Source organism: Salvelinus sp. IW2-2015, linkage group LG4q.1:29 (assembly GCF_002910315.2).
Source record: "Salvelinus sp. IW2-2015 linkage group LG4q.1:29, ASM291031v2, whole genome shotgun sequence".
Lineage (NCBI taxonomy): Eukaryota > Metazoa > Chordata > Actinopteri > Salmoniformes > Salmonidae > Salvelinus > Salvelinus sp. IW2-2015.
In genome coordinates, this window is record NC_036842.1 from 33,735,108 (window position 1) to 33,754,584 (window position 19,477).

At 44.2% G+C, this 19,477-nt stretch overlaps 1 protein-coding gene across 4 annotated transcripts in view; it reads left to right on the forward strand.

The window, feature by feature from the left end:
• The window catches only part of setx (senataxin), a 49,840-nt gene that overhangs the window by 718 nt on the left and 29,645 nt on the right, over positions 1-19,477 (forward strand). For all 4 annotated transcript variants that reach the window (XM_023984487.2, XM_023984490.2, XM_023984489.2 and 1 more), the window contains exons 2-6: positions 1,029-1,226; positions 15,078-15,288; positions 15,427-15,533; positions 15,723-15,942; positions 18,990-19,097. In XM_023984487.2, the coding sequence (XP_023840255.1) occupies positions 1,029-1,226; positions 15,078-15,288; positions 15,427-15,533; positions 15,723-15,942; positions 18,990-19,097 (844 nt within the window). The remainder of the gene's footprint in view (positions 1-1,028; positions 1,227-15,077; positions 15,289-15,426; positions 15,534-15,722; positions 15,943-18,989; positions 19,098-19,477) is intronic.

The window sequence follows — 19,477 nt, forward strand, 5'->3', positions numbered from 1 at the left end:
ATTACTAAATGCTCGTAGTAACGTTAACTTGGTTACAAATTTTGCATGTGTCAACAGCAATTTTTTCTAACGCTTTTTCTATTAGTTGTATAAGATTTCATGTTGGCATATTCACTTTAACAGCAGTTACGTTACGGTCCCAAAAATTACCCTAATTAAAATAAAAAGGCATACTTCCTGTAATTTAGCTATTTAGATAAAGCCCTGTTTACTGTACTTTAGCCAGCTAACTAAAATACAGTAATTAGGCCTTGTTCTAGCTAACTAAAATACAGTAATTAGGCCTTGTTCTAGCTAGCTAAAATACAGGAAGTAGGCCTTTTTACTATTTTACGGTAGTATTTGGGACCGTAACTGCTGTTAAAGTGAATATTGGTACTTGACACCTCCAAGTCTGCAGGTAGCCTAGTGTTTAGAGCTTTGGGCCAAGTAACCGAAAGGTTGCCAGATCGAATCTCTGAACTGACAAGGTAAAAATCTGTCGTTCTGCCACGGATCAAGGCAGTTAACCCACTGTTCCTAGGCAGTCGTTGTAAAATAAGAATTTGTTCTTAACTGACTTGCCTAGTTAAATAGTCACAAACTGTGACTTCAAACCATGGTGTTTGAGACAAAGTAAGCTTTCGGCCCAGGGGCAGACCTTGAAGTGCCTGTCTTCTGCCAGTTTTCTCACCTCACGGCCAGGGTTTCACACCCAACTCAATGGGATTCTTTGTTGCATAAGGCTTCCTGGGGTACTTGTTTCTTGAAAGTGAACTTGTGACCTTGCTGTACTATCCACTTGTTATCTATTGTGACTGCTCAGGCAAATGCCAGTGTCATAAACATTTACCAGTTTGTAGCACCAAATACATTTCTACAGATTTGATTTAGCCGGCCAATGCTGCTCATTGATGAAGTGGATGTGTGTCAGCAGAACCAACTAGTTCATTGTCCTCAAAGGAGTACATTCTTGCATGTTGGATGTCAAATGATCACAAGTGCAGTAGACGAGGTCTAGCAACACTCTCTCATCTTGTCCCTTGTAGATGAGCATGTGCCGTTGGTGCACGTCATTGGGTGACGATGTTGCAAAACTGCTCCAGAGGTACTGTGCTGGGTCTTGGTTAGCAGAGGATGAGAAGGCAGTCAACGAGGAGAAGGCACTCAACGATGACCTCGATAAGTGCCTGGAGTGTGTGGTAGCATACCATCGGGCGAAGGAGGAATTGCCTGGACTGCACCGGGTAAGGATGAACCATACAGTGGTTGCTCAACTGAAAGTTTTGCGTTATGCTGCTGGACTTCAAAGTAATTTGTGGTTTAGTACGGTACTCTGCATCACTACTTCATTGCACAAGACCAGCGCAAGGGGGAGTTAGAGCACTGATTATGCTTTTGGGTCCCAAGGCGTTACCGTTTCTCTAACTGACAATGAATTGGCGACATAAACCAAATAGAAAGTTATAATTGTGCACGTCTTCAAAATTCAATTTCAGTATACTGAATGAGGAGGATGAAGAAGATGATTGAATTTAGAACAATACTGTAAGAATTGCAATTCCTCTGTCCTGCAGCTCACACCCATATGAATATATATTTTTTTTTTAATCAAATTTTATTAGTCACGTGCCGAATAAGGCAGGTGTAGACCTTATAGTGAAATGCTTACTTACGAGCCGCTAACCAACAGTGCGGTTTCAAAAAATATGGATAAGAATGAGAGAAGTAATAGATAATTAGAGCAGCAGTAAAAAATAATTATATGCACACATACATACAGGGGGGTGCCGGTTAGTTGAGGTAGTATGTACATGTAGGTAAGAGTTAATTAAAGTGACTATGCATAGATGACAACAGAGAGTGGCAGTGGTGAGGGGAGGGGGCGGCAATGCAAATAGTCTGGGTTGCCATTTGACTAGATGTTCAGAGTCAGAGTCTTATGGCTTGAGGGTAGAAGCTGTTTCGAAGCCTCTTGGACCTAGACTTAGTGCTCCGGTACCGCTTGCTGTGTGGTAGCAGAGAGAAGTCTATGACTAGGGTGGCTGGAGTCTTTGACAATTTTTAGGACCTTCCTCTGACACCACCTGGTAAAGAGGTCCTAGATGACAGGAAGCTTGGCCCCAGTGATGTACTGGGCTGTTCGCACTACCCTCGTAGTGCCCTGCGGTCGGAGGCTGAGCAGTTGCCATACCAGGCAGTGATGCAACCAGTCAGGATGCTCTCGGTGGTGCAGCTGTAGAACCTTTTGAGGATCTGAGGACCCATGCCAGATCTTTTTAGTCTCCTGAGGGGGAATAGGATTTGTCGTGCCCGCTTCACAACTGTCATGGTGTGCTTGGACCATGTTAGTTTGTTGGTGATGTGAACACCAAGGAACTTGAAGCTCTCAACCTGATCCACTGCAGCCCCGTCGATGAGAATGGGGGCATGCTCAGTCCTGAGGGGCCCCTGTGTTGAGGATCAGTGTGACGGATGTGTTGTTACCTACCCTTACCACCTGGGGGCGGCCCGTCAGGAAGTCTAGGAACCAGTTGCAGAGGGAGGTGTTTAGTCCCAGGGTCCTTAACTTATTGATGTGCTTTGAGGACACTTTGGTGTTGGACGCTAAGCTGTAGTCAATGAATAGCATTCTCACACTGGTGTTCCTTTTGTCCAGGTGGGAAAGGGCAGTGTGGAGCGCAATAGAGACTGCATCATCTGTGGATTTGTTGTGGCAGTATGCAAATTGGAGTGGGTCTAGGGTTTATGGGATGATGGTGTTGTGAGCCATGACCAGCCTTTCAAAGCACTTCATGGCTACAGACATTTAGTGTTCTTGGGCACAGGGACTATGGTGGTCTGCATAAAACATGTTGGTATTACAGACTCGGACAGGGTGAGGTTGAAAAATGTCAGTGAAGACACTTGCTAGTTGGTCAGTACACGTCCTGGTAATCCGCCTGGTCCTGTGGCCTTGTGAATGTTGACCTGTCTAAAGGTCTTGCTCACATCGGCTGCAGAGAGCGTGATCACACAGTCTTCCGGTACAGCTGGTGCTCTCATGCATGTTTCAGTGTTATTTGCCTCGAAGCGAGCGTAGAAATAGTTTAGCTCCTCCGGTAGGCTCGTGTTACTGGGCAGCTCTCGGCTGTGCTTCCCTTTTGTCTGTAATGGTTTGCAGGCCCTGCCACATCCGACGAGCGTCAAAGCCGGTGTAGTACGACTCGATCTTAGTCCTGTATTGAAGCTTTGGCTGTTTGATGGATCGTCGGAGAGCATAGCAGCATTTCTTATAAGCTTCCGGGTAGAGTCCCGCTCCTTGAAAGCGGCAGCTCTAGCCTTTAGCTCAGTGCGGATGCTGCCTGTAATCCATGGCTTCTGGTTGGGGTATATACTAGAGGTCGACCGATTAGGATTTTCAATACCGATTATTGGACGACCAAAAAAAAGCGGATACCGATTAATCGGCAGATTTTTATATATATTTGTATTAATGACAATTACAACAACATTGAATGAACACTTTTATTTTAACTTAGTATAATACATAAATAAAATCAATTTGATCTCAAATAAGTAATGAAACATGTTCAATTTGGTTTAAATAATGCCAAAACAGTGTTGGAGGAGAAAGTGAAAGAGCAATATGTGGCATGTAAAAAAGCTAGCGTTTAAGTTCCTTGCTCAGAACATATGAAAGCTGGTGGTTCCTTTTAACTTCTCTAGGGTAGGGGGCAGCATTCGGAATTTTGGATGAAAAGCATGCCCAAATTAAACTGCCTGCTACTCGGGCCCAGAAGATATGATATGCATTTAACTGGTAGATTTGGATAGAAAACACTCTAAAGTTTCCAAAACTGTTAAAATAATGTCTGTGAGTATAACAGAACTGAAATATTATTGATTATTTAGGCAAAAAACAACCTGAGGATTGAATATAAACATCGTTTGACATGTTTCTATGAACTTTACGGATACAATTTGGATTTTGTCTGCCTGTTTTGACTGTGTTTGAGCCTGTGGATTACTTATGAAAACGCGCAAACAAAACTGAGGTTTTTGTATATAAAGAGACTTTATCGAACAAAAGAAACATTTATTGAGTAAATGAATGTCTGCTGAGTGCAACCATATGAAGATCATCAAAGGTAAGGGATTAATTTTATCTCTATTTCTGACTTGTGTAACTCTTCTACTTGGCTGGTTACTGTTTGTAATGATTTCTCTGCTGGGCTATGTTCTCAAATAATCGTAAGGTATGCTTTTGCCGTAAAGCATTTTTTAATTCTGACACCGTGGTTGGATTCACAAGTAGTTCATCTTTAAACCTCTGTAAAATATGTTTAGTTTTCTTAATTTTTATAATGAGTATTTCTGTATTTGAATTTGGCGCCCAGCAGTTTCACTGGCTGTTGAAGAGGTGGGACGCTAACGTCTCACGTACCCTAGAGAAGTTAACATTAGTCTAAAATATTCCCATTTTAAGAAGTTTTAGGTTGTAGTTATTATAGGAATTTATAGGACTATTTCTCTCTCTCATTGTATTTAATATACCTTTGACTATTGGATGTTCTTAAAGGCACTATAGTATTGCCAGCCTAATCTCGGGAGTTGATGGGCTTGAAGTCATTAACAGCGCTGCGCTTCAAGCACTGCGAAGAGCTGCTGGCAAACGCAGGAAAGTGCTGTTTGAATGAATGCTTACGAGCATGCTGCTGCTTATCAGCGCTGAGTCAGACTGCTCTATCAAATCATAGACTTAATTATAATATAATAAACACACAGAAATACGAGCCTTAGTTTCCGAATTTGACCGTATTAATGACCTATCATTTTGAAAACAAAACATTTATTCTTTCAATGAAATACGGAACCGTTCCGTATTTTATCGAACGGGTGGCAACCCTAAGTCTAAATATTGCTGGTACATTGCACAACCTTCAATGTTATGTCATAATTATGTAAAATTTTGGTAAATTAGTTCGAAACGATCCAGGCGGCCCAAACTGTTGCATATACACATGGTTGATTTTACTAGGTTATGTGAAGATTGTTTTATGCTAGCTAGCAACTTACCATGCCTCCTTACTGCACTCGTGTAACAGGTGGTCAGCCTGCCACGCAGTTCTCATGGAATGCAATGTAATCGGTGTCCAAAAATGCTGATTAATTGGTCAACCTCTAGTATGTACAGTTGATATCGGAAGTTTACATACACTTAGGTTGGAGTCATTAAAACTTGTTTTTCAACCACTCCACAAATTTCTTGTTAACAAACTGTAGTTTTGACAAGTCGGTTGGGACATCTACTTTGTGCATGACCCAAGTAATTTTTCCAACAATTGTTTACAGACATATTATTTCACTTATAATTCACTGTATCACAATTCCAGTGGGTTAGACGTTTACCTACACTAAGTTGACTGTGCCTTTAATCAGCTTGGAAAATTCCAGAAAATTACGTCATGGCTTTAGAAGCTTCTGATAGGCTAGTTGACATCATTTGAGTCAATTGGAGGTGTACCTATGGATGTATTTCAAGGCCTACCTTCAAACTCTATGCCTCTTTGCTTGACATCATGGGAAAATCAAAAGAAATCAGCCAAGACCTCAGAAAAACAATTGTAGACCTCCACAAGTCTGCTTCATCCTTGGGAGCAATTTCCAAATGCCTGAAGGTACCACGTTCATCTGTACAAACAATAGTACGCAAGTATAAACACCATGGGACCACGCAGCCGTCATACCACTCAGGAAGGAGACGCGTTCTGTCTCCTAGAGATGAACGTACTTTGGTGCGAATCCCAGAACAACCTGAAAGGCCGCTCGGCAAGGAAGAAGCCACTGCTCCAAAACCACCATTAAAAAAAACAGACTATGGTTTGGAACTGCACATGGGGACAAAGATCGGACTTTTTGGAGAAATGTCCTCTGGTCTGATGAAACAAAAATAGAACTGTTTGGCCATAATGACCATCGTTATATTTGGAGGAAAAAGGTGGAGGCTTGCAAGCCAAAGAACACCATCCCAACCGTGAAGCACGGGGGTGGCAGCATTGTGTTGTGGATGTGCTTTGCTGCAGGAGGGACTGCTGCACTTAACAAAATAGATGGCATCATGAGGAAGCAAAATTATGTGGATATATTGAAGCAACATCTCAAGACATCAGTCAGGAAGTTAATGCATGGTCGCAAATGGGTCTTCCAAATGGACAATGACCCCCAAGCATACTTTCAAAGTTGTGGCAAAATGGCTTAAGGACAACAAAGTCAAAGGTATTGGAGTGGCCATCACAAAGCACTGACCCCAAGCCTATAGAAAATGTGTGGGCAGAACTCAAAAAGCGTGTGCGAGCTAGGAGGCCTACAAACCTGACTCAGTTACACCAGCTCTGTCAGGAGGAATGGGCCAAAATTCTCCCAACTTATTGTGGGAAGTTTGTGGAAGGCTACCTGAAATGATTGACCCAAGTTGAACATTTATAAATACAATGCTACCGAATACTAATTGAGTATATGTAAACTTCTGACCCACAGGGAATGTGATGAAAGAAAGAAAAGCTGAAATAAAATTCTCTCTATTCTGACATTTCACATTCTTAAAATAAAGTGGTGATCCTAACTGACCTTAAACAGGGCATTTTTACTCTGATTAAATGTCAGGAATTGTGAAACTGAGTTTAAATGTATTTGACTAAGATGTATGTGAACTTTAGACTTCAACTGTACGTACTGTCACTGTGAGGACGACGTCATCGATGCACTTATTGATGAAGCCAATGACAGATGTGGTGTACTCCTCAATGCCATTGGAGGACTCCCGGAACATATTCCAATCTGTGCTAGCAAAACAGTCCTGTAGCTTAGCATCTGCTTCATCTGACCACTTATTTAATTTTTTTGAGTCTAGTCACTGGTGCTTCCTGCTTTAATTTTTGCTTGTAAGCAGGAATCCGGGGGGTGGAATTATGGTCATATTTGCCAAATGGAGGGCGAGGGAGAGCTTTGTATGCATCTGTGTGTGGAGTAAAGGTGGTCCAGAGTTCTTTTCCCTCTGGTTGCACATTTTAAAATGTTGATAGAAATTAGGTAAAAATGATATAAGTTTCCCTGCATTAAAGTCCTTGGCTACTAGGAGCGCCGCCTCTGGATGAGCGTTTTCCTGTTTGCTTATTGCGGTATACAGCTCATTGAGTGCAGTTTTAGTGCCTACATCGGTCTGGTGGTACAAAAAATACGAACTCTCTAGGTAGGTAGTGTGATCTGCAGCTTATGAGAAACTCTTCCTCAGGCAAGCAATAGCTCGAGACTTCCTTAGATATCGTGCACCAGCTGTGGTTTACAAAAATACATAGACCGCCGCCCCTTGTCTTACCAGACGCCGCTGTTCTATCCTGCCGGTACATTGTATAACCAGCCAGCTGTATGTTGATATTGTCGTCATTCAGCCACGACTCGTTAAGCATAAGATGTTCGTTTTTAATTTCCCGTTGGTAGTTTAATCTTCCCAATAACTCGTCCATTTTATTGTCCAAAGATTGCATGTTTGAGAGCAGAATTGAGGGGAGTTGGGGTTTATTCGATCGCCGGCCTCTTTCTCCGCCTCCTCCTCAAGCAGATAATTGGGGTCGGGGCCTGTTCCCGAGAGAGCCGTATATCCTCAGGCTCGTCAGAGTCGTGAAAGAAGAAAAAGGACTGCTAGTCCGTGGTGAGTAATCGCAGTCCTGATGTCTATAAATTATTTTCGGTCATAAGAGACAGTAGCGGCAACAGTATGTACAAAAAAATAAGTTACGAACAAAAAAGCACTATCGGATGGGGACAAGAAAAATGTCTGCCTTCTGCACCGGCGCCATCTTATTATTTTTGTTACTGCTTGTCAGTATTACTTAATAAAACTGTAACACTAAGGTTTTTATTCTAAGAGAAACTTGGACTACAATTATGGTTTTGAAATGTTAGGATTATTTTGCTCTTACTGTAGTACTGTAGCGTACTCCTGACCTGTCACGTTGTACAGCACCCGAGTGGCGCAGTGGTCTAAGACACTGTATCGCGGCGCAAACTGTGTTGCTACAGATGCTGGTTCTCTCCCTCTAAAAACATAAATAAATAATTATATATAACAAACTGGCTTTATTTACAAATTAGTAACAATGTCTAACCCCACTTTCAAGAATGGGCTTTTCCCCGCTCACTTTACATTATTTGAAAACAAAATAATCTCATATCATTTTTATATCAAAGCTATTAATTAATTTAGAATTATATAAAAGCCCCTTACATATTCTCACAGATATATTACCAACCTTTTTCACAAGTGTAGCAGGCTGTGAATTCTGCAAACAACGTTTCTATCAGGACAATATATATTGGTCATGGCTCCCGAGTGGTGCACAATGGGATTGCCTTGCAGTTCTCCAGCTTTATCCAATGAGATAGCGTTAGGCGCATGAGGTTCAAGGCACGAGTGCAGGAGGCACAGAACGGGCGGCTGAGTAGCGCACAGAAGACGGACCTTGCCCATGGGGAAGGGAGGAGGAGGAGGAGGGGGGGAGGGGGTGGACCCCTTTTCCACTGGGTAGCACAGAGCAACATTTTAAGGGGCATTGCTGTAATAATGGCGCTGACTAGGTGAACGTTCCCGCTGTTCTTAGTGCCGGTCTGTTTTAGTTTGAACGTGCAATGTAACTACTAATGGTGTGAAAAATGCCCCTTAGATATGAATTCGGAGGGCAGAAATGATTAAATATTAGAGCATTAGATCTCTCAATAAAGGCGTCAGTCAAAAGATATACTTAAATCCGAACTGGATTGATCTACCATTTCTATTATGGGCTGCTGTAATCGATGGGGGCTCAGGGCGGTACCATTTAGCTCATCTGATGAAGGTGCACATGGATCAGATTCAAACTTTGAAGACTGGGATCAAGTCCTTGACGGCAGACCAGGAGAAAGAGAAACATTATCTGAGGGCAGAGATATGGGCGAAAGCTGATGCGTTGGCGTAGAGTCACGCGTCATTTGCGGAGAGTCAGCCGGAGAATGACGCGTTGAAGAGGGCAAGGAACAAGATGGAGTCACAATCCATGCCAGGCACACCTGTGAGCTCTGGAACTCCACTTCCGACAGGCAGAGTCAACATACCTGGCGTGTTAGTCACGTTGTCGGTTCACCCTGACATTTCCATTCCTCTTCTGACAACAGAACTTGACCAACTGCTCACCAGGCACAGCAAGGGCCTTCCGGACCGTTTTGCTATTCCAAGGATGTGTAACCGAAGAGATACCATGAGTGGACACAGAATACCAACTGGGATGGACCAGTTAACCTCCAGGCGTTCATCATTAATAGTGTCTCAGAAGTTTCTGTCCGTGACTGATGCAGCCTGAAAAAGCATCAAAGACAGGGTTAATGAGTACTTGAGGTCACTGAGAAAGTCTGGACATGGCCTGATCTCCCTTATGTAAGGAATTAGGCACTTTCCCATGTTTACTACAGTATGTACTGTAGGCTATATTTACTTGTCAGACTACACAGTAGCCTGATAAGCCACCTGCATTTGTTTATCTTCAAAATGCTTTATCCAAATGTTTAAAGTGTGTGGGCGACCTCATGCAACCGCAAAATGTCGCATAAAGCATTTACTGTACTGTATTTCTTCATCAGCATCTTTATGCTTTCGTTAATAAAATAATAAAAATGATCTTTAAAAATGCAGATCATTATTTCCTTATGGGTCCATAACAAATTACTATGGGAATAAATATCACTGAATGACATTTATTGGAACAAAGTAGGCTAATGAAGGTAAACAAATTGTTGCTTTACTGGGAAATACTCTATCAAACACACATGGTCACGTTGTACAGCGCCATTATGGCTATTAGCAGGACAATAGACTTGCCTAGAAGGAGGGTAGAGCTGGGCGGTATACTGTATTTTATGATGGAATGGTGGAAACACTTAACACTTTAGTTTGTACCCTGTCGCAATAACTCCCTGGCATTTTAATTTGTTGTCATCTCAAACAACACTGTATATAGAATAACTATCTTCAAAGTAATGACTCGGAACGTCGGGTTTGAAATGAAAGCTTCTTTTAGTAATACTACATGTTCACGTTACATTTAACAACTTTAGATTCTACAAAACAATAAAAGTTACTAGCGATAGTCAGGATAATCACTTGTACATAACTGGCGCATTCTCTCTCTACTTCCTGTCGCAAGGCATTCTAGAACTTGCAGTCGAAAGCGTAATCCAATACTAACCAATACAACAAAATATGTATGTAGTTCTCTCAATCTCCAACACACAAATTCTAATACAATTACATATGTAAATAACTGTAAAGAAAATATCTTTAGATACAGCTCCATGAATTAACTGTAAACATTAACTCTGTAACCCATTAAAGTTACAACACTGTATTCAAAGTGCCCACTATTATATTCAAACTATAGAATTAGAATAGTCATTCTATTTCCATGATTCCAACAGAAGGATTACTTTATCCTATCCTAGGTATTCCTTAAAGAGGTGGGGTTTCAGGTGTCTCCGGAAGGTGGTGATTGACTCCGCTGACCTGGCGTCGTGAGGGAGTTTGTTCCACCATTGGGGTGCCAGAGCATGCGAACAGTTTTGACTGGGCTGAGCGGGAACTGTACTTCCTCAGGTAGGGAGGCGAGCAGGCCAGAGGTGGATGAACGCAGTGCCCTTGTTTGGGTTAGGGCCTGATCAGAGCCTGAAGGTACGGAGGTGCCGTTCCCCTCACAGCTCCGTAGGCAAGCGGCATGTTCTGTTAGCGGATGCGGCTTCAACTGGAAGCCAGTGGAGAGAGCGGAGGAGCGGGGTGACGTGAACTTGGGAAGGTTGAACACCAGACGGGCTGCGGCTTCTGGATGAGTTGTAGGGGTTTAATGGCACAGGCAGGGAGCCCAGCCAACAGCGAGTTGCAGTAATCCAGACGGGAATGACAAGTGCCTGGATTAGGACCTGCGCCGCTTCCTGTGTGAGGCAGGGTCGTACTCTGCGAATGTTGTGAGCCTGAACCTACAGGAACGGGTCACCGCCTTGATGTTAGTGAGAAACAACAGGGTGTTGTCCTGGATCACGCCAAGGTTCTTAGCACTCTGGGAGGAGGACACAATGGAGTTGTCAACCGTGATGGCGAGATCATGTGACGGGCAGTCCTTCCCCGGGAGGAAGAGCAGCTCCGTCTTGCCGAGGTTCAGCTTGAGGGGTGATCCGTCATCCACACTGATATGTCTGCCAGACATGCAGAGATGCGATTCGCCACCTGGTTATCAGAAGGGGGAAGGAGAAGATTAATTGTGTGTCGTCTGCATGCAGATAGGAGAGACCATGTGAGGATATGACAGAGCCAAGTGACTTGGGGTGTATAGCGAGAATAGGAGAGGGCCTAGAACAGAGCCCTGGGGGACACCAGTGGTGAGAGCACGTGGTGCGGAGACAGATTCTCGCCACGCCACCTGGTAGGAGCGACCTGTCAGGTAGGACGCAATCCAAGCGTGGGCCGCGCCGGAGATGCCCAATCGGAGAGGTGGAGAGGAGGATCTGATGGTTCACAGTAACAAGGCAGCCGATAGGTCTAGAAGGATGAGAGCAGAGGAGAGAGAGTTAGCTTTAGCAGTGCGGAGCGCCTCCGTGACACAGAGAAGAGCAGTCTCAGTTGAATGACTAGTCTTGAAACCTGACTGATTTGGATCAAGAAGGTCATTCTGAGAGAGATAGCAGGAGAGCTGGCCAAGGACGGCACGTTCAAGAGTTTTGGAGAGAAAAGAAAGCAGGATACTGGTCTGTAGTGTTGACATCGGAGGGATCGAGTGTAGGTGTTTTTCAGAAGGGGTGCAACTCTCGCTCTCTTGAAGACGGAAGGGACGTAGCCAGCGGTCAAGGATGAGTTGATGAGCGAGGTGAGGTAAGGGAGAAGGTCTCCGGAATGGTCTGGAGAAGAGAGGAGGGGATAGGGTCAAGCGGGCAGGTTGTTGGGCGGCTGGCCGTCACAAGACGCGAGATTTCATCTGGAGAGAGAGGGGAGAAAGAGGTCAAAGCACAGGGTAGGGCAGTGTGAGCAGAACCACGCGGTGTCGTTTGACTTAGCAAACGAGCATCGGATGTCGTCGACCTTCTTTTCAAAATGGTTGATGAAGTCATCGCAGAGAGGGAGGAGGGGGGGGGGAGGAGGTTCAGGAGGGAGGAGAAGGGTGCAAAGAGCTTCCTAGGGTTAGAGGCAGATGCTTGGAATTTAGAGTGGTAGAAGTGGCTTTAGCAGCAGAGACAGAAGAGGAGAATGTAGAGAGGAGGGAGTGAAAGGATGCCAGGTCCGCAGGGAGGCGAGTTTTCCTCCATTTCCGCTCGGCTGCCCGGAGCCTTGTTCTGTGAGCTCGCAATGAGTCGTCGAGCCATGGAGCAGGAGGGGAGGACCGAGCCGGCCTGAGGGATAGGGGACATAGAGAGTCAAAGGATGCAGAAAGGGAGGAGAGGAGGGTTGAGGAGGCAGAATCAGGAGATAGGTTGGAGAAGGTTTGAGCAGAGGGAAGGATGATAGGATGGAAGAGGAGAGAGTAGCGGGGGAGAGAGAGCGAAGGTTGCGACGGCGCATACCATCCGAGTAGGGCAGTGTGGGAAGTGTTGGATGAGAGCGAGAGGGGAAAAGATCAAGGTAGTGGTCGGAGACTTGAGAGGGAGTTGCAATGAGATTAGTGGAAGAACAGCATCTAGTAAAGAGTGAGGTCAAGCGTATTGCCTGCCTTGTGAGTAGGGGGGAAGGTGAGAGGGTGAGGTCAAAAGAGGAAGAGGAGTGGGAAGGAGGCAGAGAGGAATGAGTCAAAGGTAGACGTGGGGAGGTTAAAGTCACCCAGAACTGTGAGAGGTGAGCCATCCTCAGGAAAGGAACTTATCAAGGCGTCAAGCTCATTGATGAACTCTCCAAGGGAACCTGGAGGGCGATAAATGATAAGGATGTTAAGCTTGAAAGGGCTGGTAACTGTGACAGCATGGAATTCAAAGGAGGCGATAGACAGATGGGTCAGGGGAGAAGAGAGAATGTCCACTTGGGAGAGATGAGGATCCCAGTGCACCACCCCGCTGACCAGAAGCTCTCGGGGTGTGCGAGAACACGTGGGCAGACGAGGAGAGGCAGTAGGAGTAGCAGTGTTATCTGTGGTAATCCATGTTTCCGTCAGTGCCAAGATGTCGAGGGACTAGAGGGAAGCATAGGCTGAGATGAACTCTGCCTTGTTGGCCGCAGATCGGCAGTTCCAGAGGCTTCCGGAGACCTGGAACTCCACGTGGGTCGTGCGCGCTGGGACCACCAGTTAGAGGCAGCGGCCGCGCGGTGTGAAGCGTTTGTATGGTCTGTGCAGAGAGGAGAGAAGAGGGATAGACAGACACATAGTTGACAGGCTACAGGAGAGGCTACGCTAATGCAAAGGAGGTTACCTAATGCTAGGTAACCTCGTAATTACTCTAAACTCACACATTATCTTGGATACAAAGACAGCAAAGACAACTATGTAGCTAGCTAACACTACACTAATCAGGTCGTTCCGTTGTAATGTAGTAGTTTCTACCGTGCTGCTATTCGGTAGGAGTTGGCTAGCTGGCTAGTTAGCAGTGTGACTAGGTAGGAGAACGGCGACGCGGCAGACGAAAATAGATGGCTAGCTAACCTCGATAATTACTCAACTACACAATTATCTTTTAGTACCAAAGACAGCAAAGACAACTATGTAGCTAGCTAACACTACACTAATCAAGTCGTTCCGTTGTAATGTAATAGTTTCTACAGTGCTGCTATTCGGTAGGAGTTGGCTAGCTGGCTACTGCTAGCTGGCTAGCTAGCAGTGTTGACTACGTTAGAAGGACGAAAATAGCTGGCTAGCTAACCTCGATAATTACTCTAAACTACACAATTATCTTTGATACAAAGACTGCTATGTAGCTAGCTAAGAAGAAATTGCTAAGATCAAACAAATCAAACCGTTGTACTGTAATGAAATGAAATGAAATGTAATACTACCTGTGGAGCGAAGCGGAGCGACGCGAAATGCGACTACTCGCTCCAACCCGGAATTTGGGGATATAAATATATAATGATTATTTTTATATAAATACCGTGATATAATATTTTGGCCATATCGCCCAGCCATAAAGGAGGGTAAGGGGAGAATCCACCCATCGTCAAATGTATTTCTTAGTTAGGTTGGATGTATCACAACCGGCCGTGATGGGTTGCAATTTCAGTTTAATCTTCCAGAAAGACGGAACAAATAATACCACATATTGTGGTTTAACTCATATCCTAATTGATACTTTTGAAACCATTAACATGTGGAAGGGGGGGTATAATTGTTATTATGGATCACATCAAGACTGTGATTGGGAGTCCCATAGGGACATTTCTCTCCCTCTAAAAACATACAAATATTTAGCCCTTTATTCCAATTCCAATCACTCACTTTTTTGTTGTTGAAAATGAAGTAATCTCAAATGTAATTTATATTCATATATAATCAAGTTGATGGCACAGTCATATAGCCCCGGCACCTACATAAAGCTTATGCTCTTAGTACTGTAGCCTACTCCCGATCGTCACATTGTACAGCGCCATACTTTCTGATCCATCCTAACGGAAACCCCAGAATGTTAATCAAATTAAGCAAAATGTGGTAGTATATGGGATTGGTTATGTTCTTACAAAAAAGGTTTTAAATTCTTTAGTAATGCCAATATTGAAGACTATCAAATGCTTCTCAAAGATGCCCTCTGGTGGTCAAACTAGCATTAATGGTAAAAATGGCTAACAATTAAATAATGTGCCATAGAATTCTGCAGCAGCCCACAACTTTTGAAGGAGGAACCTCTATGGTTTGTGGTTGATTAATCCACAAAGATGAGTATTAAAATAAGACCACAATATGGAGAGGCAGGTGTGATCACAAAAAAAGGCACGTACTTGATATACTGTAGTCAGTGTCCACATACCTTCCCTACGTTTTTATCTACTCCTTTACTCAACATAATCTCTCTTGCTCTTTCTCCCCCTCTCACTCACTTATCCCCCTCCCAAAATACTCTCTCCCACACAGAGGCTATGGGAGTTGGAGACGTCCAGGCTCCTGGACTTGTTTTCTCATGCAGCGAAAGACGCACAGCCGGCTAAGGACCTCAGCTATGTAGAAGAGGACGGCCGGGAAATCGGAGTGTCAAACATCAGCCCCGCAGTGTACGAGGACCGTCTGGGGGTTCCCCTGTCAGAGGTCCTCAAGTACCCCTACCTGCTGGCATCCCCTGAATTGAGTGAGTACTTTCATTTAAATGTAGGTGATGGATTCCCTATAAATGCCCCCAAACCAAATTTAGGAATGAAGCATGCTTGATTAAGTCCTGGACTGTGCTCTTGGTGGGTTTAAATTCATCAGATGTTCTCTTTTCCAGGTGAAATGTGTGTTGAGGCAATTTGTAAGATGGAGGAATATAACTCCTTCCGGGTGTGTTCTAAAGATCCAGGGATCTACCTCCTCCTCGTCCACCCCAACGAGACGGTAATAACTTACCTGCTGAATTGTTGCAAAAAACAAATGTGGACTTTATTGGTTCCGTGGTAATAAAATAAATATATACATTTTCTTTATATTTGCTAAAGAGCTTAAGGCTCTCGTCTGTCTGACATGGTCACAAAAGCTTCTGGAAGTCTTTACGGTCATAACTTCTGCTGTTATTTATTCTTTCAGGTTAGGCGGTGGGCAATTGGTGCTGCAAGGTCTTTAGGGAAGGTGGACCGAGACGACTTTTATGACCTTCAGGACATCTTCACCTGCATGTTCTACATTGTCGAGCTTAGAATCCCCCAGAACTTCCCAGACATGGATACGTCCTATGATCCGACGACTAAGATGACATTGCTGCAACCGCATCTTTACGATTCCAAAAATGCCAAAAACTACTGGTTGGGTATGTTTCTTTACCCTGTGTTCACATTTGGGGTTCTTCCTGACCTTTCTCCAAGAGTGTATGTTTTTTGTGAAACAACTGATAAATGCTCTATGTTAAGTTAACCATTTCTAAAGTGCAAACAACTACTAAACCCGTTATATGATCCACAGCAGTGTTTTATACACTGAACAAAACATATTAACGCAAAAGATTTTACTATTACAGTTCATATAAGGAATCAGTCAATTGAAATAAATTCATTAGGCCTTAATCTATGAATTTCACAAGCCTGGGAATACAGATATCCATCTGTTGGTCTCAGATACCTTTAAAAAAAGGTAGGGTTGTGTATCAGAATCATTCAGTATCTGGTGTGACCACCATTTGCCTAAAGCAGCGCGACACAACGCCTTCAAATAGTGTGGATTAGGCTGTTGATTATGCGCTGTGGAATGTAGTCCACTCCTCTTCAATGGATGTGCGAAGTTGATGGGTATTGGCGGAAACTGGAACACGTCATACATGTTGATCCAGAACATCCCAAACATGCTCGATGGGTGACATGTCTGGTGAGTATGCAGGCCATGGAAGAATTGGGACATTTTCAGCTTTCAGGAATTGTGTACAGATCCTTGCAAAATGGGGCTGTGCATTATCATGCTGAAACATGAGGTGATGGCGGCAGATGAATGGTACGACAATGGGCCTCAGGATCTCATCACGGTATCTCTGTGCAGTCAAATTGCCATAGATAAAATGCATTTGTGTTTGTTTTCTGTTGCTTATGCCTGCCCATACCATAACCCCACTGCCACCATCAGGCACTCTGCTTACAACGTTGATATCCGCAAACCGCTCACTCACATGATGCCTTGCACGCTTTCTTTCCACCTGCCCGGTAGAATTTAAACTTCCCTGAGACGGTTTCTGACAGTTGTGCAGAAATTCTTTGGTTGTGCAAACCCACAGTTTCATCGGCTGTCCGGGCGGCTGGTCTCAGACGATCCCGCAGGTGTTGAAGTCAGATGTGGACGTCCTGGGCTGGCGCAGTTACATTTGGTCTGCGGCTGTGAGGCTGGTTGAACCTACTGCCAAAGTCTGTAAGCCGCCTTTGTCGTTTTAGAATCTCAGCAAAAAAAGAAACATCCCTTTTTCAGGACCCTGTCTTTCAAAGATAATTTGTAAAAATCCAAATAACTTCACAGATCTTCATTGTGAAGGGTTTAAACACAGTTTCCCATGCTTGTTCAATGAACCATAAACAATTAATGAACGTGCACCTGTGGAACGGTCGTTAAGACACTAACAGCTTACAGACGGTAGGCAATTAAGGTCAGTAATTAAAACGTTGGACACTAAAGAGGCCTTTCTACTAACTCTGAAAAACACCAAAAGAAAGATGCCCAGGGTCCCTGCTCATCTGCGTGAACGTGCCTTAGGCATGCTGCAAGGAGGCATGAGGAATGCAGATGTGGCCAGGGCAATAAATTGCAATGTCCGTACAGTAAGACGCCTAAGACAGCGCCACAGGGAGGCAGGACAGACAGCTGATTGTCCTCGCAGTGGCAGACCACATGTAACAACACCTGCACAGGATCGGTACATCTGAACATCGCACCTCCGTTACAGGTGCAGGATGGCAACAACTGCCCGAGTTACACCATTAACGCACAATACCTCCATCAGTGCTCAGACTGTCCTCAATAGGCTGAGAGAGACTGGACTGAGGGCTTGTAGGCCTGTTGTAAGGCAGGTCCTCACCAGACATCACCGGCAACAACGTTGCCTATGGGCACAAACCCACCGTCGCTGGACCAGACAGGACTGGCAAAAAGTGCTCTTCACTGACGAGTCGCGGTTTTGTCTCCTAGGGGTGATGGTCAGATTCTCGTTTATCGTCTAAGGAATGAGCGTTACACCGAGGCCTGTACTCTGGAGCTGGATCGATTTGGAAGTGGTAGGTCTGTCATGGTGTGGGGTGGTGTGTGACAGCATCATCGGACTGAGCTTGTTGTCATTGCAGGCAATCTCAACGCTGTGCGTTACAGGGAAGAAATCCTCCTCCCTCATGTGGTACCCTTCCTGCTGGCTCATCCTGACATGACCCTCCGGCATGACAATGCTGCCAGCCATACTGCTCGTTCTGTGCGTGATTTCCTGCAAGACAGTAATGTCTTCTGCCATGGCCAGCGAAGACCTTTCATTTCAATCCCATTGAGCACGTCTTTGACCTGTTGGTTGGAGGTTGAGGGCTAGGCCAACTCCCCTCCCCCCTCCCCAGAAATGTCTGGGAACTTGCATGTGCCTTGGTGGGAGAGTGGGGTAACATCTCACAGCAAGAACTGGCACATCTGGTCCATTCCATGAGGCGGCGATGTCCGGCAGTACTTAATGCAGCTGGTGGCCACACCAGATACTGACTGTTACTTTTGTTCAGGGACATATTATTCCATTTCTGTTAGTCACATGTTTGTGGAACTTGTTCAGTTTGTCTGTTTAATCTTGTTATGTTCATACAAATATTTCCACGTTAAGTTTGCTGAAAATAAACACAGTTGACAGTGAGAGGACGTTTCTATTTTTGCTGAGTTAGGTAGAGAAATTAAAATTACGTTCTCTGGCAACAGCTATGGTGGACATTCCTGCAGTCAGCATGACAATTGCATGCTCCCTCAACTTGAGGAATCTGTGTCACTGGGTTGTGACAACTACATTATAGTGTCCTTTTATTGTTCCTAGCACAAAGTGCACCTGTGTAATGATCATGCTTTTAATATGCCACACCTGTTGTGTGGATAGATTATCTTGGGAAAGGAGAAATGCTCACTAACAGGGATGTAAACAAGTTTGTGTACAAAATTTGAGAAATAAGCTTTTTGTGCGTAAGGAAACTTTTAGGTTAGATTTAATTTCAGCTCATGAAATGTGGGACCAACACATTACATGTGTTCAGTATTGATTTTATTGAGCAACAGGGTAAACAGTACAGAATGTGAATAGAGAACTTGTTAATGAGCAACGCAGTCAATATTAAGCATCAGTTTATGCCCTCTCCCCACCCCCAGGTATCTGTATGCTTCTGACACAGCTGGATGCCCAAGCTATGGACTCCCTGTTCCTGGGGCCAGACAAACAGGCCAACATACTGCTCTGTATCCTTAATGCCTTGAAGGGTAAAGGAATAGCTACTTTGTTTTCTGCCTATCTTAAACAGTTTTTCTATTTCCATTGTGCCAAATGAACATGATGCTGGTCAGTAGAGCTAATTTGCTCTCTTCAGTTTCTTCCTTTTGAGAGTAATAAATGTAACCTTTTTTATTTAACCAGGAAAAGACCTTAATGGTTAGAAACCTATTTTGCAATAGGGACCTGGCAAGCGGTCAGTAGGAAGAAGTCTGCGTGTACATACAATACATTCAAAATAATTGCATTGGTCAATTACATTTTCTTCTATCAGGGCTTTAAACACAGACAGCGATACCCTCTCCAGTTTTTTAGTCTTTCGTAGTTCGTTCCAAGACCAGAGAATGTTATAGTTTGTTTTGTTCTCCCA